Source organism: Oncorhynchus gorbuscha, linkage group LG24 (genome assembly GCF_021184085.1).
Source record: "Oncorhynchus gorbuscha isolate QuinsamMale2020 ecotype Even-year linkage group LG24, OgorEven_v1.0, whole genome shotgun sequence".
In the NCBI taxonomy this organism is placed as follows: domain Eukaryota; kingdom Metazoa; phylum Chordata; class Actinopteri; order Salmoniformes; family Salmonidae; genus Oncorhynchus; species Oncorhynchus gorbuscha.
In genome coordinates, this window is record NC_060196.1 from 64,643,796 (window position 1) to 64,669,225 (window position 25,430).

Below are 25,430 nucleotides of genomic sequence, written 5' to 3' on the forward strand. Positions count from 1 at the left end.
AACATCATTATTCGAGAAGCGCTCATTTCAGTCTGTGATTTAGTCAGTTGGGGTGACGTCATCGGCGATCGCCGCCGTTGTGCCTCAGAAGCCTGCGGGTCGAACCATCATGGTGGTCACTGTAGTCATGAGGCTGGGTCCCTTCCAGTAGTACCACTTGATGCCGTTGTAACGGACCACGTTGGAGACGCCAGAGTAGTAGATACCGTTCAGGTTGGAGGGGCCACACGCCTCAAACCACCAACCTAGTGGAGAGGGGAGAGGTTAGAGGTCAGGAAGAGAGAGAGAGAGAGAGAGGGCAGAGGGACCACACGCCTCAAACCACCAACCTAGTGGAGAGCGGAGAGGGGAGAGGTCAGGGGTCAGGAAGAGAGAGAGAGAGAGCAGAGGACCCACGCCTCAAACCACCAACCTAGTGGAGAGGGGAAAGGTCGGGGGTCAAGAACAGAGAGATTACACCAAAGAGGAAAAAGGAGGTTGTGTGGTCAAATAAAGGTCAAACTAAGCCATTTCATGTTTATGTACAACTTTACAAGAGGAAAACATGAAGAGGAGCCAAATAAAGGATGAAAAATAGTCAGACCAGTAAAACGTGTATTTATAAAAATTGGTATTAAGTAGGAGGAGAGAAGTTAGAGGATAGAGCAGAGGAGAAAAGGTAGAGGATAGAGGGGGGAAGGTAGAGGATAGAGCAGAGGAGAGAAGGTAGAGGATAGAGGGGGGAAGGTAGAGGATAGAGCAGAGGAGAGAAGGTAGAGGATAGAGGGGGAAGGTAGAGGATAGAGCAGAGGAGAGAAGGTAGGGGATAGAGGGGGGAAGGTAGAGGATAGAGTAGGAGGAGAGAAGGTAGAGGATAGAGGGGGGAAGGTAGAGGATAGAGTAGGAGGAGGGAATGTAGAGGATAGAGTACGAGGAGGGAAGGTAGAGGATAGAGTAGGAGGAGGGAAGGTAGAGGATAGAGGAGGAGGAGGGAAGGTAGAGGATAGAGTAGGAAGGGAATGTAGAGGATAGAGGAGTGAAGGTAGAGGATAGAGGAGGGAAGGTAGAGGATAGAGGAGGAGGAGGGAATGTAGAGGATAGAGGAGGGAAGGTAGAGGATAGAGTAGGAGGAGGGAATGTAGAGGATAGAGGAGGGAAGGTAGAGGATAGAGTAGGAGGAGGGAATATAGAGGATAGAGGAGTGAAGGTAGAGGATAGAGGAGGGAAGGTAGAGGATAGAGGAGGAGGAGGGAATGTAGAGGATAGAGGAGGGAAGGTAGAGGATAGAGTAGGAGGAGGGAATGTAGAGGATAGAGGAGGGAATGTAGAGGATAGAGGAGGGAAGGTAGAGGATAGAGGAGGGAAGGTAGAGGATAGAGGAGGGAAGGTAGAGGATAGAGGAGGGAAGGTAGAGGATAGAGGAGGGAATGAAGAGGATAGAGGAGGGAAGGTAGAGGATAGAGGAGGGCAGGTAGAGGATAGAGGATAGAGGAGGGAAGGTAGAGGATAAAGTAGGAGGAGGGAAGGTAGAGGATAAAGTAGGAGGAGGGAAGGTAGAGGATAGAGTAGGAGGAGGGAAAGTATAGGATAAAGTAGGAGGAGGGCAGGTAGAGGATAGAGTAGGAGGAGGGAAGGTAGAGGATAGAGTAGGAGGAGGGAAGGTAGAGGATAGAGTAGGAGGAGGGCAGGTAGAGGATAGAGTAGGAGGAGGGCAGGTAGAGGATAGAGTAGGAGGAGGGCAGGTAGAGGATAGAGTAGGAGGAGGGAAGGTAGAAGATAGAGGAGGAGGAGGGAAGGTAGAGGATAGAGTAGGAGGAGGGAAGGTAGATGATAGAGGAGGGAAAGTAGAGGATAAAGTAGGAGGAGGGAAGGTAGAGGATAGAGGAGGGAAAGTAGAGGATAAAGTAGGAGGAGGGAAGGTAGAGGATAGAGTAGGAGGAGGGAAAGTATAGGGTAGAGGATAAAGTAGGAGGAGGGAAGGTAGAGGATAGAGGAGGAGGAGAGAAGTTAGAGGATAGAGGGGGGAAGGTAAAGGATAGAGTAGGAGGAGGGAATGTAGAGGATAGAGTAGGGCAGGTAGAGGATAGAGGAGGAGGAGGGAAGGTAGAGGATAGAGTAGGGAAGGTAGAGGATAGAGTAGGAGGAGGGAAGGTAGAGGATAGAGTAGGAGGAGGGAAGGTAGAGGATAGAGTAGGAGGAGGGAAGGTAGAGGATAGAGTAGGGAAGGTAGAGGATAGAGTAGGAGGAGGGAAGGTAGAGGATAGAGTAGGAGGAGGGAAGGTAGAGGATAGAGTAGGAGGAGGGAAGGTAGAGGATAGAGTAGGAGGAGGGAAGGTAGAGGATAGAGTAGGAGGAGGGAAGGTAGTGGCTGTGTGTAATGGTGTAGTGCACTTGAGGTTATATTCCAATGAACCAAATGAAAAATACATTGTTAAATGAGTTTCCGTCGCAGTTTCAACTTTACTGATAGTTTTCTCACAAAAACAACTGTGATTGTGCCTCCTCTGGCACCTACACTCTAACCAACAGCAGCCTCCCTGACGACATTATTATGGACAACAACAAAAAACATTTGTCAAACAGCAGCATGGATCATCATGTCACCAGAATAAGACTCTAGACATTTATCGTAAAGGAGCATCAAGCTCATCGCCGTGCTCTTTCACCACCCTGAGAAGCTCATCATCATTTACTTCGTCTGTAGCCTAACAAACTGCATGGTTTTCCTGAGTTGGAGGACCACACAACACGTCATTACGTGATTCCAAGTTTACTTCCATATGACGGATATTATATCAATATTTCCACATAAAACGTTTCCACCGACATTTCTCGCTCAATTAATTTTTACCAGCAAAAAAAATAAAATAACAAACCTGTTGTGTTTCATTGCCATTTGATTTGTTTACCGACAAATGTTCTGTTTCCGTCTGACATGCTTTATCTGGCTGGTACGTACCACTAGCAGAAAACAGCTGCATGGAAACCTGTTAATGAAAGTGAGAGCCTCAGAGTACCTCCAGAAGCCATCTGGGCACACTTGCAGGAGCAGCGGTCGTTGTCTCGGTCCTTGGTGCTGAACTGGGTCCCAGGCTGGGTCAGACTGCTGGTGCGGCCAGCGGTACCACTGAACCCCTGGGCATGGAGACTGGGAGAGGACCAGAACAATCAACACACATACACAGTATTTAACAACCTTCTGAAATGTGTTCTGTTAGACAATAACTCTTTATCCACATTATAGCAGGGGGTGTAAAGCCATAGCACCCTCTGTGTTCTGTTAGACAGGTAACTCTTTATCCACATTATAGCAGGGGGTGTAAAGCCATAACACCCTCTGTGTTCTGTTAGACAGGTAACTCTTTATCCACAATATAGCAGAGGGTGTAAAGCCATAACACCCTCTGTGTTCTGTTAAACAGGTAACTCTTTATCCACATTATAGCAGGGGGTGTAAAGCCATAACACCCTCTGTGTTCTGTTAGACAGGTAACTCTTTATCCACATTATAGCAGGGGGTGTAAAGCCATAACACCCTCTGTGTTCTGTTAGACAGGTAACTCTTTATCCACATTATAGCAGGGGGTGTAAAGCTATAACACCCTCTCTGTTCTGTTAGACAGGTAACTCTTTATCCACATTATAGCAGGGGGTGTAAAGCCATAACACCTCTGTGTTCAGTTATGACAGGTAACTCTTTATCCACATTATAGCAGCCTTTGGGGGTTTTGTAAAGCCATAACACCCTCTGTGTTCTGTTAGACAGGTAACTCTTTATCCACATTATAGCAGGGGGTGTAAAGCCATAACACCCTCTGTGTTCTGTTAGACAGGTAACTCTTTATCCACATTATAGCAGGGGGTGTAAAGCCATAACACCTATGTTTTTCCAGCAGCAGATTATGATCAATGAGGTCAAACAAAACACCTCCCACAATCAGCCAATTTATGACCTCTTATAGACTATATTAGGCCCAGCCTTTGGAGCTTTGGTTTTCCTAGATATGTCTACTAAATCGTGATCACTACATCCAATGGATCTGGATACTGCTTTAGAGCAAATATCTGTAGCGTCAGTAAAGATGTGATCAATACCTGTGGATTATTTCAATCCTGTGCTGTTTGTAACGACCCTGGTAGGTTGACTGATAACCTGATCCAAATTGCAGGCACTGGTTACAGTTTGAAGCTTTTCCTTGAGTGAGCAGCTTGATAAATGCCAGGCAAAATTTAGGTCACCCAGAAAATATACCTCTATTGATATCACATACATTATCAAGCATTTCACACATATTATACAGATACTGACTTACCACTTCCAGGTCGTAGTTGTAAATGAGAACTTGTTGTCAACTAGCCTACCTGGTTAAATAAAGGTGTTCTCAACTAGCCTACCTGGTTAAATAAAGGTGTTCTCAACTAGCCTACCTGGTTAAATAAAGGTGTTCTCAACTAGCCTACCTGGTTAAATAAAGGTGTTCTCAACTAGCCTACCTGGTTAAATAAAGGTGTTCTCAACTAGCCTACCTGGTTAAATAAAGGTGTTCTCAACTAGCCTACCTGGTTAAATAAAGGTGTTCTCAACTAGCCTACCTGGTTAAATAAAGGTGTTCTCAACTAGCCTACCTGGTTAAATAAAGGTGTTCTCAACTAGCCTACCTGGTTAAATAAAGGTGTTCTCAACTAGCCTACCTGGTTAAATAAAGGTGTTCTCAACTAGCCTACCTGGTTAAATAAAGGTGTTCTCAACTAGCCTACCTGGTTAAATAAAGGTGTTCTCAACTAGCCTACCTGGTTAAATAAAGGTGTTCTCAACTAGCCTACCTGGTTAAATAAAGGTGTTCTCAACTAGCCTACCTGGTTAAATAAAGGTGTTCTCAACTAGCCTACCTGGTTAAATAAAGGTGTTCTCAACTAGCCTACCTGGTTAAATAAAGGTGTTCTCAACTAGCCTACCTGGTTAAATAAAGGTGTTCTCAACTAGCCTACCTGGTTAAATAAAGGTGTTCTCAACTAGCCTACCTGGTTAAATAAAGGTGTTCTCAACTAGCCTACCTGGTTAAATAAAGGTGTTCTCAACTAGCCTACCTGGTTAAATAAAGGTGTTCTCAACTAGCCTACCTGGTTAAATAAAGGTGTTCTCAACTAACCTACCTGGTTAAATAAAGGTGTTCTCAACTAGCCTACCTGGTTAAATAAAGGTGTTCTCAACTAGCCTACCTGGTTAAATAAAGGTGTTCTCAACTAGCCTACCTGGTTAAATAAAGGTGTTCTCAACTAGCCTACCTGGTTAAATAAAGGTGTTCTCAACTAGCCTACCTGGTTAAATAAAGGTGTTCTCAACCTGGTTAAATAAAGGTGTTCTCAACTAGCCTACCTGGTTACATAAAGGTGTTCTCAACTAGCCTACCTGGTTAAATAAAGGTGTTCTCAACTAACCTACCTGGTTAAATAAAGGTGTTCTCAACTAGCCTACCTGGTTAAATAAAGGTGTTCTCAACTAGCCTACCTGGTTAAATAAAGGTGTTCTCAACTAGCCTACCTGGTTAAATAAAGGTGTTCTCAACTAGCCTACCTGGTTAAATAAAGGTGTTCTCAACTAGCCTACCTGGTTAAATAAAGGTGTACAATTATTATTATTATTTTATTTTAGCTTTAGGTGAGGCAGATGAACCTGTAGCCATATTACTACAACAGTATTTAACATTATCCAGATACTGAATGTCTATAGCAGCTTCCCACCAGAATGGGCTTTAGGTGAGGCAGATGAACCTGTAGCCATATTACTTCAACAGTATTTAACATTATCCAGATACTGAATGTCTATAGCAGCTTCCCACCAGAATGGGCTTTAGGTGAGGCAGATGAACCTGTAGCCATATTACTACAACAGTATTTAACATTATCCAGATACTGAATGTCTATAGCAGCTACCCACCTGAATGAGCTTTAGGTGAGGCAGATGAACCTGTAGCCATATTATTTCAACAGTATTTAACATTATCCAGATACTGACTGTCTATAGCAGCTTCCCACCTGAATGGGCTTTAGGTGAGGCAGATGAACCTGTAGCCATATTACTTCAACAGTATTTAACATTATCCAGATATAGCAGCTTCCCACCTGAATGAGCTTTAGGTGAGGCAGATGAACCTGTAGCCATATTACTTCAACAGTATTTAACATTATCCAGATACTGACTGTCTATAACAGCTTCCCACCAGAATGAGCTTTAGGTGAGGCAGATTAACCTGTAGCCATATTACTACAACAGTATTTAACATTATCCAGATACTGACTGTCTATGGCCATGCTCCTGCTCCAGTTTCAACTGTTCTGCCTTACTATTATTCAACCATGCTGGTCATTTATGAACATTTGAAGCATCTCCACCTGGCACAGCCTGTTATAATCTCCACCTGACATGATGGCTCCTTGCTGTCCCAGTCCATCTGCTACCCACCTGAATGAGCTTTAGGTGAGGCAGATGAACCTGTAGCCATATTACTTCAACAGTATTTAACATTATCCAGATACTGACTGGCTACACTTGGTGGTCTATAGCAGCTACCCACCTGAATGAGCTTTAGGTGAGGCAGATGAACCTGTAGCCATATGACTTCAACAGTATTTAACATTAGCCAGATACTGAATGTCTATAGCAGCTACCCACCTGAATGAGCTTTAGGTGAGGCAGATTAACCAACAATGCGGTTTTAAGAAAAATACTATTTAAGAATAGATTTACTAAATAAACTTAAGTTTAAAAAAAAGTTAAAGTTACAAAGTACCAATAAAATAACGATAATAATATACAGGGGATTACCGAGTCAATGGGTGAGGATACAGTTTAGTAATCATTTGAACATCTTGGTCAGGTTATAATAACCGCCACCCCCAACCGGTTCCTCGATTAGTTTTTTTTGTAACAACATTTGAAATGGTGTATTTAACATTTTTACATTGGTTAAAAGTAAAGAGTACCAATAAAATAACAATAATAATATACAGGGGATTACCGAACTCATAGCTAGAAGACTCATAGCTAGAAAGTGGTTTTGAAAGTTGAGGAGCATAATTTAGAGCCTCTTAATTAAGCCTTAGCCCCACCCATCTCTTTAAGGATTCACATGGGAACTTAATCATTTAGAGCAGGGGTCCCCAAACTTTTTCCTGTGAGGGCCACAACTTTTCCCTTCTCTGATGGGGGGCCGGTGTCAGTTTGTAACAGAAAAAGTGTGACGATCGTAGGGGAGCTTAAAAAATGTATTGTTTTCCAGAAAGCCACACATAACCAAATAACCCTTTCCAGGTTCTTTACAGAAAAAAAGTCAGGAAACAAATAATAACACTATTAATGAAATAAATAATAACTAAATAACCCTCTCTGAGTTCACAGAAAAAAACAGGAAATAAATAATAACTAAATAACTCTCTCTGGGTTCTTCATAGAAAAAAAACCCATGGAACATTAACTTTCTGTCGTGCCATGCACAATCTTAACCGATAAAAGTTCAGCTCAGTTGTCAGAGCAGAATCTCTCTGACACATATGAGCAGTCTCTTAAAGTTCTTGTGTTCCTTCCTTATAATCCTTTTGTAGGTTCCAGTAGGCTTGTAGACACCGCTGTTTGCAGCTCTCTCTCATCAACTTCCCTGTGAAAACCACAAAAGAAGCAGGTTGAGAAACTGAACTAAGTGATACAGCACCTACACAGCACAATACATTTCACTACCAGTATGGTTGTAAAGATGGATTTTATCCCAGTATATTTTATTATGATTATATTTGTTTATGCTCAGAATGACTCATTCAAGTCAGAAAAGTGAGCTTACCTATGTATGTTCATCAGTGTGAACTGTGGGCCTGCATCTGGCTGGTGAGAAGTTGAATATCAGGTTCCATTCTAGTTACAGCCAGTCTCAAGCACTGATGCAAATGTTCATCTGTCAATCTTGATCTCATCGGGGTTTTCAGCAGTTTCATGCGAGAAAAGGTTTTCTCGCAGATATACGTGCTGCCAAAAACTGTGGACATTTTCATTGCGTGTTTTTTGATGTTTGGATATGTGTCGTTTGGGAGGGCGGCATAGAAGTCAATGAGACTGTTGGGCTTGAATGCGTCTTTCAGAACATCACAGTTCTGTAACTCAGCCAACTCAAACTGATATGAAGGCTGGGCTTCATCAATGTCGGCAACAAAGGGGTTCTGAAAAAGACGGATTTCTTTTGCATGAACATGTAGTTCACTGAATCGCACACCGAACTCCGCCTTCAGCATTTCCAGTGCTTCCACGCACTTTTCAGCTGGGAACGGGACCGCTGGGTTCTCTGTTGACAGGTTTTGGGTAGCAGGAAGATGGACGAAGTTGCGCTTTTTCACTTGTTCCAAAAGCAGCGCTAATTTCACCTCAAATGCTTTTATGTGTGAATACATGTGGCAAATGAGTTTCCCCTCGCCTTGTAGCTGCAAGTTAAGGCTGTTAAGTATTTCTGTCACGTCATTTAAAAATACGAGGTGCCATTTCCATTCTGGGTCGATCAGCTCTGGGACCGTTTTGTCTTTTAAATTAAGAAATGCGTTAATTTCGGGTAGCAGCTCGTAAAAACGCCTCAAAACTCTGCCCCGGCTCAGCCATCGGACCTCTGTGTAGTACAGCACATCTCCGTGCATAGACTCCAGTTCAGACAGGAATTCTTGGAACTGCCTGTGTTTAAGTCCCTTTGCTCTGATGAAGTTTATGCACGACACCACAACCTTCATTACAGAATCCCACGTCAACACTTTGCAGCACAGTGCTTGCTGGTGAATTAGGCAGTGGACTCGTAGCGGGGCGGTGAGACCCCTTTTTTCCAACTCCCGGTTCATGCGTCCTATTAGACCGCGAGTTTCGCCCACCATGCTAGGAGCCCCGTCAGTCGTGATGCTAGCTAGCTTTGACCAGTCCAGGTCCAACTTCTCCATGGTTTGGCACACTTTGTCAAAAATATCCTCTCCCGTTGTAGTCCCTTTGAGACTTGAGGGCTGCCAGCTCCTCGCATATCTCAAAGTTTGCGCTAACTCCACGAATAAAAATGAGCAGTTGCGCTGTGTCTTGCACGTCCGTGCTCTCATCCAGTGCCAAAGAAAGAAAGTCAAATTCTTTCGTCTTCTGCTGCAGCTGGGCATATACATTACTCCCGATTTCTTCAACGCGTCTGGTGATTGTACTCGCCGACAGACTTACGGCATTAAATGCATCTTTCTTCTCGGGACACACCTCCTCCGCCCGAACGGATGCCTGGTTCAGCTGAGCTTGGCGTACAAATGTATTCTGCTGAGATAGTAGTCCACTTTTTAGCTTTGAGAGTTTGTCTGCTCGTATTTGGCCTTGCAAGCTATCGTACTTGTCTTTGTGACGGGATTCATAGTGTCGGCGAAGATTGTATTCTTTGAATACCGCCACAGTCTCTTGACAGATGAGACAAACAGCCTTTTCTTTGCATTGAACAAAAAAATAATCGTTTGTCCACTGCAGGCTAAATACCCTGCATTCTGAATAAATTTTTCTCTTACCTAACCTTTTCGCCATTATTCCGTTCGGGCCTAGGATTTTTTTTCTGGAGGCCAAATAGGAAAAAATTTCGATAGCGTTTCTGGTATTGTTCAGAGGGCCGGGCCAAATGTGCTGACGGGCCGTAGTTTGGTGACCACTGATTTAGAGCCTCTTAATTAAGCCTTAGCCCCACCCATCTCTTTAAGGATTCACATGGGAACTCAATTATTTAGAGCCTCTTAATTAAGCCTTAGCCCCACCCATCTCTTTAAGGATTCACATGGGAACTCAATCATTTAGAGCCTCTTAATTAAGCCATAGCCCCACCCATCTCTTTAAGGATTCACATGGGAACTCAATCTGGAGTGGCAGTGCGCAAACGTCGTTCATAAACTCAGAGCGTTACACTCTCGGTTCAGAGCGCACTGGTTACACTGTTTTCATGTTATCCAGAGTTATCCAACTGTGTTGCTGGCAACAATTGTATTATGCTTTTCTTCCAATGGTTACTGACACCAGCCATATTTTTTTATTTTATTTTACCTTTATTTAACTAGTCAAGTCAGTTAAGAACAAATTCTTATTTTCCACGACGGCCTAGGAACAGTGGGTTAACTGCCTGTTCAGGGGCAGAACGACAGATCTGTACCTTTTCAGCTCGGAGGTTTGAACTTGCAACCTTCCGGTTACTAGTCCAACGCTCTAACCACTAGGCTACCCTGCCGCTCCGGGTGTTGACCGTTCCTAAATTCATCAGTTATTCTGCCCTCTGGCACACTCAGACGAGAGTCCTCTGAAGTCGGAGTAGATACCCAGAGAGAATTTACCAGCTATGTCTATCGACAGTTGTCGTAGTGACATCATGAACATTGTATTGAAATGGTTACTTGCATAGTGGAGTCTTTTGTTTAAACATGTAGCTGGTTAGCTAAACAATTAACCATAATCCAAACTCATAACGTTACTACTCTGCATGAATCTGAGGTAGCTAACCAACTAGGTTCAATGTTAGCTAGCTAACATTAGCCTATAACTAACTAAATGACTCTGAGATACAACTAATATTACTACACAGATCATACATGTAACGTTAGCTAGCTAGCTAACAGTACGCTTCAACTTGAAACGAAACAGACTTTCAGGCTAAATTATTCATATCTGAAAATGTAGCTAGCTAACAGTACGCTTCAACTTGAAACGAAACGGACTTTCAGGCTAAATTATTCATATCTGAAAATGTAGCTAGCTAACAGTACGCTTCAACTTGAAACGAAACAGACTTTCAGGCTAAATTATAAATTATTCATATCTGAAAATGTAGCTAGTTAGACTATCTTACCCGTATTAATACACTTCACAGATGGTTGACCTTAGTATGACGATGTAATCCGGAGAAAGGTGTTTTATACAACAGCCTTCTTTCTGTGTTTTCTCTTTTTGACTCCCTCTGTGATCAAAAGCCAACATTTTCTCCATCTGCTAATTCCACTGGGCATTCCACTCATTTCAAAACTCGGTACTAAACGAATTAGGCTCGTAATTTAACAATTTTATTCATATTTACAGATGGCACACACGTTTGTTATTAAGGCAAATGAAAAGTTCTTATTTCCAGAATGCATTTCTGCCAAAAAAAAACGCATATTGAAAAAACAGTAGTAGTAGTGACATGCGACATACACCTAGTTTCCTGAAACGAGTCACATATTTACATGTAGGTAGGGGTAAATGGACTATGCAAAGATAATAAACAGAGAGTAGCAACAGGGTAAAAATGCCAAAAGTCTGGGTAGCCATTTTATGTTCAGCTGTCCTATGGCTTGGGGGTAGAAGCTGTTAAGAAGCCTTTTGGACGTAGACTTGGCGCTCCGGTACCGCTTGCCGTGCGTTAGTAGAGAGAACAGTCTAAGACTGGAGTGGCTAGGGCCTTCCTCTGACACCGCCTGGTGTAGAGGTCCTGGACGGCAGGAGGCTTGGTCCGGGTGATGTACTAGGCCACATGCATTACGGTTGGAGGCATAGCAGTTGCCATACCAGGCAGTGATGTAACCTGTCAGGATGCTCTCTATGATGTAGCTGTAGAACCTTTTGAGGATCTTATGATCCTAGATGAGCCATCCTAGATCTTTTCAGTCTCCTGCGGGGGAAAAGGCATTGTCGTGCCGTCTTCACAACTGTCGTGGTGTGTTTGGAACATTCTAGTTTGTTGGTGATGTGGACACCAAGGAACTATGGGAGAAGGGGCTGACTATGGATATGAGACTGCCTTAGTTACAGGGACAGATGGGAGAGGGGGCTGGCTATGGATATAAGACTGCCTTAGTTACAGGGACAGATGGGAGAGGGGGCTGGCTATGGATATAAGACTGCCTTAGTTACAGGGACAGATGGGAGAGGGGGCTGGCTATGGATATAAGACTGCCTTAGTTACAGGGACAGATGGGAGAGGGGGCTGGCTATGGATATAAGACTGCCTTAGTTACAGGGACAGATGGGAGAGGGGGCTGGCTATGGATATGAGACTGCCTTAGTTACAGGGACAGATGGGAGAGGGGGCTGGCTATGGATATAAGACTGCCTTAGTTACAGGGACAGATGGGAGAGGGGGCTGGCTATGGATATAAGACTGCCTTACTAACAGGGACAGATGGGAGAGGGGGCTGGCTATGGGTCTTTGGCCCTGGAGAAGATGCTTCCTTGGCCTGGGAACAATAGGGAAAGGGTTGGATGCCTTTCTTGGTTGGATGGATGGAAGAAATCGCAGAGTAATTGGGTGACCCGACTGCTCCAGAGAAGAGAGAGAAAGCTAGAGAAGAGGTTGTATTGGCCAGAGAAAGCTAGAGAAGAGATTGTATTGGCCAGAGAAAGCTAGAGAAGAGATTGTATTGGCCAGAGAAAGATAGAGAAGAGGTTACATTGACCAGAGAAAGCTAGAGAAGAGGTTACATTGACCAGAGAAAGCGAGAGAAGAGGTTACATTGACCAGAGAAAGCTAGAGAAGAGGTTACATTGACCAGAGAAAGCGAGAGAAGAGGTTACATTGACCAGAGAAAGCTAGAGAAGAGATTGTATTGGCCAGAGAAAGATAGAGAAGAGGTTACATTGGCCAGAGAAAGCTAGAGAAGAGGTTACATTGGCCAGAGAAAGATAGAGAAGAGGTTACATTGACCAGAGAAAGCGAGAGAAGAGGTTACATTGACCAGAGAAAGCTAGAGAAGAGGTTACATTGACCAGAGAAAGCTAGAGAAGAGGTTACATTGGCCAGAGAAAGCTAGAGAAGAGGTTACATTGACCAGAGAAAGCGAGAGAAGAGGTTACATTGACCAGAGAAAGCTAGAGAAGAGGTTACATTGACCAGAGAAAGCGAGAGAAGAGGTTACATTGGCCAGAGAAAGCTAGAGAAGGAGATGCCTTGGCCGAGTTCAGCCTGCATTGGCTGGGTAGAAGCCTAGCACAACAGGCCTCTGGCTTGGGTGATCCCTACGTAAACCCAACCCTGAGGAGGAGAACCAGATGTTCACAGCATGATAATGAACCACATAATCAGCGAGGTGAGATGGAACGCTGCTCAGCAGTAGTTGGCAAGAGGGCTGACAGCTCACAAACACTAGTACCATTCAGAGTGGGATGAATACAGCTCCTAGAAACACGTTCTGCACGTTTTGCTTAATGGGCAAATCTTAGGTTATTTAAGGATGATCTTGGAAACTAAATATAAAGTTAACTTAATTCATTCCGGTGCTACACAAACTTCTACACTAACGAGCATTTCGTTTCACCACAAATAATATCACCTTGTCAAACACCTCCGGCCTTTTTCAAACACTACATCAAACTCCACTTCATCTACAGAGTAAACTGTTAATGGATCTGCACCTGTCAATCACATTCTTCTTTTTTTTAGGAACTTCTGAGTTTAAACAATCCTTTAGTGATCTCAGGTTGGGCTTTAGTAGTGGAGAGAGAGAGATACCACCACAGGGCTTTAGTAGTGGAGAGAGAGATATACTAGACCACCACAGGGCTTTAGTAGTGGAGAGAGAGAGAAACCACCATAGGGCTTTAGTAGTGGAGAGAGAGAGATACCACCACAGGGCTTTAGTAGTGGAGAGAGAGAGAAACCACCACAGGGCTTTAGTAGTGGAGAGAGAGAGATACCACCACAGGGATTTAGTAGTGGAGAGAGAGAGAAACCACCACAGGGCTTTAGTAGTGGAGAGAGAGATACCACCACAGGGCTTTAGCAGTGGAGAGAGAGAGAAACCACCACAGGGCTTTAGTAGTGGAGAGAGAGAGAGATACCACCATAGGGCTTTAGTAGTGGAGAGAGAGAGATACCACCACAGGGCTTTAGTAGTGGAGAGAGAGAGATACCACCACAGGGCTTTAGTAGTGGAGAGAGAGAGAGAGAGAGAGAGAGAGAGAGAGAGAGAGAGAGAGAGAGAGAGAGAGAGAGAGAGAGAGAGAGAGAGAGAGAGAGAGAGAGAGAGAGAGAGAGAGAGAGAGAGAGAAGCTAGACAAACATAGGGCTTTAGTAGTGGAGAGAGAGATATACTAGACCACCACAGGGCTTTAGTAGTAGAGAGAGAGATATACTAGACCACCACAGGGCTTTCATAGTGGAGAGAGAGAGATACTAGACCACCACAGGGCTTTAGTAGTGGAGAGAGAGATATACTAGACCACCATAGGGCTTTAGTAGTGGAGAGAGATATACTAGACCACCACAGGGCTTTAGTAGTGGAGAGAGAGAGATACCACCACAGGGCTTTAGTAGTGGAGAGAGAGAGATACCACCACAGGGCTTTAGTGTAGTGGAGAGAGAGAGAAACCACAATAGGGATTTAGCAGTGGAGAGAGAGAGAGAGAGAGAGAGAGAGAGAGAGAGAGAGAGAGAGAGAGAGAGAGAGAGAGAGAGAGAGAGAGAGAGAGAGAGAGAGAGAAGCTAGACCACCACAGGGCTTTAGTAGTGGAGAGAGAGATATACTAGACCACCACAGGGCTTTAGTAGTGGAGAGAGAGATATACTAGACCACCACAGGGCTTTAGTAGTGGAGAGAGAGATATACTAGACCACCACAGGGCTTTAGTAGTGGAGAGATACCGCAATAGGGATTTAGTAGTGGAGAAAGAGAGATATATACCGCAATAGGGCTTTAGTAGTGGAGAGAGACATACCACCACAGGGCTTTAGTAGTAGAGAGAGATATATACTAGAACACCACAGGTCTTTAGTAGTGGAGAGAGAGATATATACTAGACCACCACAGGTCTTTAGTAGTAGAGAGAGATATACTAGACCACCACAGGGCTTTAGTAGTAGAGAGAGATATACTAGACCACCACAGGGCTTTAGTAGTGGAGAGAGATATACTAGACCACCACAGGGATTTAGTAGTGGAGAGAGAGATATATACTAGACCACCATAGGGCACCATGGTTGTTACTGTCTATTATCTATCCTACCTACAGTATACTGCTGTTACTGTCTATTATCTATCCTTTACCCCTACCTACAGTATACTGCTGTTACTGTCTATTATCTATCCTTTACCCCTACCTACAGTATACTGCTGTTACTGTCTATTATCTATCCTTTACCCCTACCTACAGTATACTGCTGTTACTGTCTATTATCTATCCTTTACCCCTACCTACAGTATACTGCTGTTACTGTCTATTATCTATGCTTTACCCTACCTACAGTATACTGCTGTTACTGTCTATTATCTATCCTTTACCCCTACCTACAGTATACTGCTGTTACTGTCTATTATCTATCCTTTACCCCTACCTACTGTATACTGCTGTTACTGTCTATTATCTATCCTTTACCCCTACCTACAGTATACTGCTGTTACTGTCTATTATCTATCCTTTACCCCTACCTACAGTATACTGCTGTTACTGTCTATTATCTATCCTACCTACAGTATACTGCTGTTACTGTCTATTATCTATCCTTTACCCCTACCTACAGTATACTGCTGTTACTGTCTATTATCTATCCTTTACCCCTACCTACAGTATACTGCTGTTACTGTCTATTATCTATCCTTTACCCCTACCTACAGTATATGTACTTACAGTATCTACCTCAAGTACCTCGTGCCCCTGCCCATTTACTCAGAACTGGCACCCCGTGTGTATAGCCTGGTACCCTGTGCATAATTTATTTATTTATTTATTTATTTCACCTTTATTTAACCAGGTAGGCAAGTTGAGAACAAGTTCTCATTTACAATTGCGACCTGGCCAAGATAAAGCAGAGCAGTTCGACAGATACAACGACACAGAGTTACACATGGAGTAAAACAAACATACAGTCAATAATACAGTATAAACAAGTCTATATACAATGTGAGCAAATGAGGTGAGAAGGGAGGTAAAGGCAAAAAGGCCATGGTGGCAAAGTAAATACAATATAGCAAGTAAAACACTGGAATGGTAGTTTTGCAATGGAAGAATGTGCAAAGTAGACATAAAAATAATGGGGTGCAAAGGAGCAAAATAAATTAATTAATTAAATACAGTTGGGAAAGAGGTAGTTGTTTGGGCTAAATTATAGGTGGGCTATGTACAGGTGCAGTAATCTGTAAGATGCTCTGACAGTTGTTGCTTAAAGCTAGTGAGGGAGGTAAGTGTTTCCAGTTTCAGAGATTTTTGCAGTTCGTTCCAGTCACTGGCAGCAGAGAACTGGAAGGAGAGGCAGCCAAAGAAAGAATTGGTTTTGGGGGTGACCAGAGAGATATACCTGCTGGAGCGTGTGCTACAGGTGGGAGATGCTATGGTGACCAGCGAGCTGAGATAAGGGGGGACTTTACCTAGCAGGGTCTTGTAGATGACATGGAGCCAGTGGGTTTGGCGACGAGTATGAAGCGAGGGCCAGCCAACGAGAGCGTACAGGTCGCAATGGTGGGTAGTATATGGGGCTTTGGTGACAAAACGGATTGCACTGTGATAGACTGCATCCAATTTGTTGAGTAGGGTATTGGAGGCTATTTTTGTAAATGACATCGCCAAAGTCGAGGATTGGTAGGATGGTCAGTTTTATGTTTGGCAGCATGAGTGAAGGATGCTTTGTTGCGAAATAGGGAAGCCAATTCTAGATTTAACTTTGGATTGGAGATGTTTGATCAGTTTTACAAGGGTATGTTTGGCAGCATGAGTGAAGGATGCTTTGTTGCGAAATAGGAAGCCAATTCTAGATTTAACTTTGGATTGGAGATGTTTGATATGGGTCTGGAAGGAGAGTTTACAGTCTAACCAGACACCTAAGTATTTGTAGTTGTCCACGTATTCTAAGTCAGAGCCGTCCAGAGTAGTGATGTTGGACAGGCGGGTAGGTGCAGGTAGCGATCGGTTGAAGAGCATGGATTTAGTTTTACTTGTATTTAAGAGCAATTGGAGGCCACGGAAGGAGAGTTGTATGGCATTGAAGCTTGCCTGGAGGGTTGTTAACACAGTGTCCAAAGAAGGGCCGGAAGTATACAGAATGGTGTCGTCTGCATAGAGGTGGATCAGAGACTCACCAGCAGCAAGAGCGACCTCATTGATGTATACAGAGAAGAGAGTCGGTCCAAGAATTGAACCCTGTGGCACCCCCATAGAGACTGCCAGAGGTCCGGACAGCAGACCCTCCGATTTGACACACTGAACTCTATCAGAGAAGTAGTTGGTGAACCAGGCGAGGCAATCATTTGAGAAACCAAGGCTGTCGAGTCTGCCGATGAGGATGTGGTGGTTGACAGAATCGAAAGCCTTGGCCAGATCAATGAATACGGCTGCACAGTAATGTTTCTTATCGATGGCGGTTAAGATATCGTTTAGGACCTTGAGCGTGGCTGAGGTGCACCCATGACCAGCATGGTACCCCATGTATATAACCTGGTACCGCATGTATATAGCCTGGCACCCTGTATATTTTACCTGGTACCGTGTGTATATAGCCTGGCACCCTGTGTATATTGCCTGGCACCCTGTGTATATAGCCTGGCACCCTGTGTATATAGCCTGGCACCCTGTGTATTTTACCTGGTACCGTGTGTATATAGCCTGGTACCCTGTGTATATAGCCTGGCACCCTGTATATTTTACCTGGTACCGTGTGTATATAGCCTGGTACCGTGTGTATATAGCCTGGTACCGTGTGTATATAGCCTGGTACCCTGTGTATATAGCCTGGCACCCTGTATATTTTACCTGGTACCGTGTGTATATAGTAGCCTGGTATAGCCTGGTACCCTGTGTTATATAGCCTGGCACCCTGTACCCTGTGTTAATATTTTACCCTGTGTAGCCTGGTACCCGTGTGTATATAGCCTGGTACCCTGTGTTAATAGCCTGGTATATAGCCTGGTACCCTAATATCCTGTTACCCTGTGTATATAGCCTGGTACCCTGTGTTAATAGCCTGGTACCCTGTGTTAATAGCCTGGTACCCTGTGTTAATAGCCTGGTACCCTGTGTTAATAGCCTGGTACCCTGTGTTAATAGCCTGGTACCCTGTGTTAATATCCTGGTACCCTGTGTTAATAGCCTGGTACCCTGTGTTAATAGCCTGGTACCCTGTGTTAATAGCCTAGTACCCTGTGTATATAGCCTGGTACCCTGTGTTAATATCCTGGTACCCTGTGTATATAGCCTGGTACCCTGTGTTAATAGCCTGGTACCCTGTGTTATAGCCTGGTACCCTGTGTATATAGCCTGGTACCCTGTGTTAATAGCCTGGTACCCTGGTACCCTGTGTATATAGCCTGGTACCCTGTGTTAATATCCTGGTACCCTGTGTTAATATCCTGGTACCCTGTGTATATAGCCTGGTACCCTGTGTTAATAGCCTAGTACCCTGTGTATATAGCCTGGTACCCTGTGTTAATATCCTGGTACCCTGTGTTAATATCCTGGTACCCTGTGTATATAGCCTGGTACCCTGTGTTAATATCCTGGTACCCTGTGTTAATATCCTGGTACCCTGTGTTAATATCCTGGTACCCTGTGTATATAGCCTGGTACCCTGTGTTAATATCCTGGTACCCTGTGTAATATAGCCTGGTACCCTGTGTTAATATCCTGGTACCCTGTGTATATAGCCTGGTACCCTGTGTTAATAGCCTGGTACCCTGTGTATATATAGTACCCTGTGTTAATATCCTGGTACCCTGTGTATATAGCCTGGTACCCTGTGTTAATATCCTGGTACCCTGTGTTAATAGCCTGGTACCCTGTGTATATAGCCTGGTACCCTGTGTTAATATCCTGGTACCCTGTGTATATAGCCTGGTACCCTGTGTTAATAGCCTGGTATATAGCCTGGTACCCTGTGTATATAGCCTGGTACCCTGTGTTATATATCCTGGTACCCCCTGTACCCTGTGTATATAGCCTGGTACCCTGTGTTAATATCCTGGTACCCTGTGTTAATAGCCTGGTACCCTGTGTATATAGCCTGGTACCCTGTGTTAATATCCTGGTACCCTGTGTATATAGCCTGGTACCCTGTGTATATAGCCTGGTACCCTGTGTTAATAGCCTGTTAATACCCTGTTAATATCCTGGTACCCTGTGTATATAGCCTGGTACCCTGTGTTAATAGCCTGGTACCCTGGTATAGCCTGTACCCTGTATATAGCCTGGTACCCTGTGTTAATATCCTGGTATATAGCCTGGTACCCTGGTACCCTGTGTATAATATCCTGGTACCCTGTGTATATAGCCTGGTACCCTGTGTTAATATCCTGGTACCCTGTGTATATAGCCTGGTACCCTGTGTTAATAGCCTGGTACCCTGTGTATATAGCCTGGTACCCTGTGTACCCTGTGTATATAGCCTGGTACCCTGGCCTACCCTGTGTTAATATCCTGGTACCCTGGTAGCCTGGTACCCTGTGTATATAGCCTGGTACCCTGTGTTAATATCCTGGTACCCTGTGCCTGGTATATAGCCTGGTACCCTGTGTATATATACCCCTGGTACCCTGTGTATATAGCCTGGTACCCTGTGTATATAGCCTGGTACCCTGTGTATATAGCCTGGTACCCTGTGTTATAGCCTGGTACCCTGTGTTATAGCCTGGTACCCTGTGTATATAGCCTGGTACCCCTGTGTATATAGCCTGGTACCCTGTGTATATAGCCTGGTTAATATCCTGGTACCCTGTGTTATATAGTACCCTGGTTAATATACCCTGTGTATATAGCCTGGTACCCTGTGTTAATATCCTGGTACCCTGTGTATATAGCCTGGTACCCTGTGTTAATATCCTGGTACCCTGTGTATATAGCCTGGTACCCTGTGTATATAGCCTGGTACCCTGTGTTAATATCCTGTGTTAATAGCCTGGTATCCCCTGTGTTAATAGCCTGGTACCCTGTGTTAATATCCTAGTACCCTGTGTTAATATCCTGGTACCCTACCCTGTGTTAATATCCTGGTACCCTGTGTTAATATCCTGGTACCCTGTGTTAATAGCCTGGTACCCTGTGTTATAGCCTGGTACCCTGTGTTAATATATAGCCTGGTACCCTGTGTTAATATCCTGGTAATAGCCTGGTACCCTGTGTAATAATACCCTGCCTGGTACCCTGTGTATATAGCCTGGTACCCTGTGTTATATAGCCTGGTTAATAGCCCCTGTGTTAATAGCCTGGTACCCTGTGTATATACCCTGGATATCATTACCCTGTGTTAATATCCTGGTACCCTGTGTTTATTACCCTGTTAATATCCTGGTACCCTGTGTTAATAGCCTGGTACCCTGTGTTAATATCCTGGTACCCTGTGAGAAAGTATTTAATATCCTTGTATCCTGGTACCCTGTGTTATACACCTGTACCCTGTGTAATATCCTGGTACCCTGTGTAATAGCCTGGTACCCTGTGTTAATGTGTAATATCCTGTACCCAAATAAAACCCTGTGTTAATATCCTGTACCCTGGATTTGATTTGATTTGATTTGTTAATAGCCTGGTACCCTGATATCTCTTGGTACCCTCCTGGTACCCTGTGTTAATAGTACCCTGGAGCATTGTTAATATCCTGGTACCCATGCCTGGTACCTGTAGTTTTTTGTTACCCTGTTAATATCCTGGTACCCTGTGTTAATAGCCTGGTACCCTGTGTTAATATCCTGGTACCCTGTGTATATAGCCTCTGTGTTAATATCCTAGAAGTGTTAATATACCCTGTGTAATAGCCTGGTACCCTGTGTTAATATCCTGGTACCCTGTGTTTGCCTGGTATGTTAATATCCTGGTACCCACCTGTACCCTGTTTTTGTTCTCTGTCACTATATAGAAGCCTGGTACCCTGTGTTAATATCCTGGTACCCTGGTTAATAGCCACCCTGTGCATGCTGGTACCCTGTTAATAGTTTTTAATATCCTGGTACCCTGTGTATATAGCCGTACCCTATATACCCTGTGATAGCCTGTACCCTGTGTATATATCCTGGTACCCTGTGTATATAGCCTGGTATTGCCTGTACCCTGTGTACCTGTAGTTTTTGTTCTCTGTCACTATATAGAAGTGGTACCCTGTGTATATAGTAGTATATAGCCTGGCATTGCATCCTGGTACCTATAGCCTGGTACCCTGTGTTAATATCCTTTTTGTATTCTCTGTTAATATCCGTCTATATAGAAGTGATCTGTACCCTGTGTAAAGGAGCATTGCATGCTGGTACCTGTAGTTTTTGTTCTCTGTCACTATATAGAAGTGTACCCTGTGTAGTGATAGCCTGGAGCATTGCATGCTGGTACCTGTAGTTTTTGTTCTCTGCGTCTATATAGAAGTGATCGTAAGGGAGCATTGCATGCTGGTACCTCTAGTTTTTGTTCTCTGTCACTATATAGAAGTGATCGTAAGGGAGCATTGCATGCTGGTACCTGTAGTTTTTGTTCTCTGCGTCTATGTAGAAGTGATTATAGTGGGAGTAAGCTTCGTTCCCGTCAGCATCCTTCAGCTGCACCTGGAGACTGTACTCTTGGGAGCTGGTCAGCAGGTGGATGAGGTCATTTCCTGCCCAGTACTCTCCCGAGGGATCCCCAAAACCCTGCATCAGGTACGGTGAGAGAAAGAGGACAAACTGAATGAAGGGTCATATTGTCACGCCTTGGTCTTAGTATTTTGTGTTTTCTTTAATTATTTGTTCAGGCCAGGGTGTGACATGGGGTTATTGTATTGTCGTATTGGGGTTTTTGTAGGCATTGGGATTGTGGTTGATTAGGGGTGTGTCTAGTATAGGCTTGGCTGCCTGAGGCGGTTCTCAATCAGAGTCAGGTGATTCTTGTTGTCTCTGATGGGGAACCGTATTTAGGTAGCCTGGGTTTCACTGTGTATTTCGTGGGTGATTGTTTCCTGTCAGGTTCTGTGTAGTGTTCACCAGATAGGCTGTAAGGTTTAGGTTTCACCAGATAGGCTGTAATTAGGTTTCCGTTTGTTTGTTTTTTGTATCTTTCAGTATCTCGATTCATTCATTAAAGACATGAGTAACCACCACGCTGCATTTCGGTCTGCCTCTCTTTCTACAAACGAAGAACGCCGTTACACATAGGAAAAAACAAAATGGCTTCAGAGGGACAGATGACATCAACAGATATTTAAATGTACCTTTGAGAGGAATGAAGAGGAATGAAGAGTTAAATTATTTTGCCTGAGGGAATAAGCAAGCATCTTAATAACTCCTGACTCTTTGACCTTCTACTGACAGTTGGTCCCTGTCTTGCTTGACACTGTAATGTCTTATCCCGGATCTTGAGTAAATGACATTACTAAGCTGCTCCCGAGTGTACTAGGCCAGGACATGGACATGAATTCTATCATAGTCTATGTGGGTCTTAATGCCATTATGAAGGGCAGTTCTGAACAGTTGAAACTGGATTTTAAAGAGCTGGTTGACTCTCTGCTAGACACTAATAAAATACCCATCATATCTGGCCCTGTGCCCTTCTCTGAATTGAGACATTGAACGCTTCAGCAGAATTCTTTCTCTTCACAACTGCCTACGTGATTATTGCAGCTCAGCGGGAGTAACTTTATTGACAATTTCGATACCTTTTGGAAACAAAGGTCGTTTTATAAAACACATTTTATAAGGAGGGTGGGATCCACCCAATCATCAAGTAGCCCACTCAGGAAAAAAGCTTCAAACTGTAACCAGAGCCTGTAGCCTGGTTCAGGTTGTCAGTCAACCTAGTTACAAACAGCACAGGACTGTAGTGTATAAGAGGTCACGCTGGGCATAATATAGTGTATAAGAGGTCAGGCTGGGCCTAATATATAGTGTATAAGAGGTCAGGCTGGGCCTAATATAGTGTATAAGAGGTCAGGCTGGGCCTAATATAGTGTATAAGAGGTCAGGCTGGGCCTAATATATAGTGTATAAGAGGTCAGGCTGGGCCTAATATATAGTGTATAAGAGGTCAGGCTGGGCCTAATATAGTGTATAAGAGGTCAGGCTGGGCCTAATATAGTGTATAAGAGGTCTAATGCCCCAGGACTACCTGACATGATGGCTCCTTGCTGTCTCCAGTCCACCTGACTGTGCTGCTGCTCCAGTTTCAACTGTTCTGCCTGTGATTATTATTATTCGACCATGCTGGTCATTTATGAACATTTGAACATCTTGGCCATGTTCTGTTATAATCTCCACCCAGCACAGCCAGAAGAGGACTGGCCACCCCACATAGCCCGGTTCCTCTCTAGGTTTCTTCCTAGGTTTTGGCCTTTCTAGGGAGTTTTTCCTAGCCACCGTGCTTCTACACCTGCATTGCTTGCTGTTTGGGGTTTTAGGCTGGGTTTCTGTACAGCACTTTGAGATATCAGCTGATGTACGGAGGGCTATATAAATAAATTAGATTTGATTTGATTTAATATAGTGTATAAGAGGTCAGACTGGGCCTAATATAGTGTATAAGAGGTCAGACTGGGCCTAATATAGTGTATAAGAGGTCAGGCTGGGTCTAATATAGTGTATAAGAGGTCAGGCTGGGCCTAATATAGTGTATAAGAGGACAGGCTGGGCCTAATATAGTGTATAAGAGGTCAGGCTGGGCCTAATATAGTGTATAAGAGGTCAGGCTGGGCCTAATATAGTGTATAAGAGGTCAGGCTGGGCCTAATATAGTGTATAAGAGGTCAGGCTGGGCCTAATATATTGTATAAGAGGTTAGACTGGGCCTAATATAGTGTATAAGAGGTCAGGCTGGGCCTAATATAGTGTATAAGAGGTCAGGCTGGGCCTAATATAGTGTATAAGAGGTCAGGCTGGGCCTAATATAGTGTATAAGAGGTCAGGCTGGGCCTAATATAGTGTACAAGAGGTCAGGCTGGGCCTAATATAGTGTATAAGAGGTCAGGCTGGGCCTAATATAGTGTATGAGAGGTCAGGCTGGGCCTAATATAGTGTATAAGAGGTCAGGCTGGGCCTAATATATAGTGTATAAGAGGTCAGGCTGGGCCTAATATAGTGTATGAGAGGTCAGGCTGGGCCTAATATAGTGTATAAGAGGTCAGGCTGGGCCTAATATAGTGTATAAGAGGTCAGGCTGGGCCTAATATATTGTATAAGAGGTTAGACTGGGCCTAATATAGTGTATAAGAGGTCAGGCTGGGCCTAATATAGTGTATAAGAGGTCAGGCTGGGCATAATATAGTGTATAAGAGGTCATACAATAAGTCTTGTAGTGAGTCATATGTTCAGGATGTAAAGAATATTTGCTGGTCTGTGGTGAGTAATGAGGAGCAACCAGACGCTGCTGGTCTGTGGTGTGTAATGAGGAGCAACCAGACGCTGCTGGTCTGTGGTGTGTAATGAGGAGCAAGCAGACGCTGCTGGTCTGTGGTGTGTAATGAGGAGCAACCAGACGCTGCTGGTCTGTGGTGAGTAATGAGGAGCAACCAGACGCTGCTGTTCTGTGGTGTGTAACGCTGCTGGTCTGTGGTGTGTAATGAGGAGAATGAGGAGCAACCAGACGCTGCTGGTCTGTGGTGAGTAATGAGGAGCAACCAGACGCTGCTGGTCTGTGGTGTGTAATGAGGAGCAACCAGACGCTGCTGGTCTGTGGTGTGTAATGAGGAGCAACCAGACGCTGCTGGTCTGTGGTGTGTAATGAGGAGCAACCAGACGCTGCTGGTCTGTGGTGTGTAATGAGGTAATGAGCAACCAGACGCTGCTGGTCTGTGGTGTGTGAGGAGCAACCAGACGCTGCTGGTCTGTGGTGTGTAATGAGGAGCAACCAGACGCTGCTGGTCTGTGGTGTGTAATGAGGAGCAACCAGACGCTGCTGGTCTGTGGTGTGTAATGAGGAGCAAGCAGACGCGCTGCTGGTCTGTGGTGTGTAATGAGGAGCAACCAGACGCTGCTGGTCTGTGGTGAGTAATGAGGAGCAACCAGACGCTGCTGTTCTGTGGTGTGTAATGAGGAGCAACCAGACGCTGCTGGTCTGTGGTGTGTAATGATGAGCAACCAGACGCTGCTGGTCTGTGGTGTGTAATGAGGAGCAACCAGACGCTGCTGGTCTGTGGTGTGTAATGAGGAGCAACCAGACGCTGCTGGTCTGTGGTGTGTAATGAGGAGCAACCAGACGCTGCTGGTCTGTGGTGTGTAATAAGGAGCAAACAGACGCTGCTGGTCTGTGGTGTGTAATGAGGAGCAACCAGACGCTGCTGGTCTGTGGTGTGTAATGAGGAGCAAACAGACGCTGCTGGTCTGTGGTGTGTAATGAGGAGCATGTAAGATACTCAATTAAAGCTACACTCATTGTGAATCCAGCCAACAGGTCAGATTTCAAAAAGCTTTTCGTCAAAAGCATGAAGAAGCTTTTATCTGAGGATAGCACAATGTCAATAAAGAGGGTAGCATATTTCAACCCTGCAGGCGCTACACAAAACGCTGAAGTAAAATATAAAACATAC

At 44.4% G+C, this 25,430-nt stretch overlaps 1 protein-coding gene across 1 annotated transcript in view; it reads right to left on the reverse strand.

Moving 5' to 3' along the window:
* Positions 1–25,430, reverse strand: part of LOC124012787 (angiopoietin-2-like) — a 123,260-nt gene that overhangs the window by 349 nt on the left and 97,481 nt on the right. The window contains exons 7-9 of the mRNA XM_046326748.1: positions 21,401–21,567; positions 2,997–3,127; positions 1–245 (exon numbers count right to left, since the gene is read on the reverse strand). The exon at positions 1–245 is cut by the window's left edge and continues 349 nt beyond it. Coding sequence (XP_046182704.1) covers positions 85–245; positions 2,997–3,127; positions 21,401–21,567 — 459 coding nt within the window. The 3' untranslated portion in view covers positions 1–84. The remainder of the gene's footprint in view (positions 246–2,996; positions 3,128–21,400; positions 21,568–25,430) is intronic.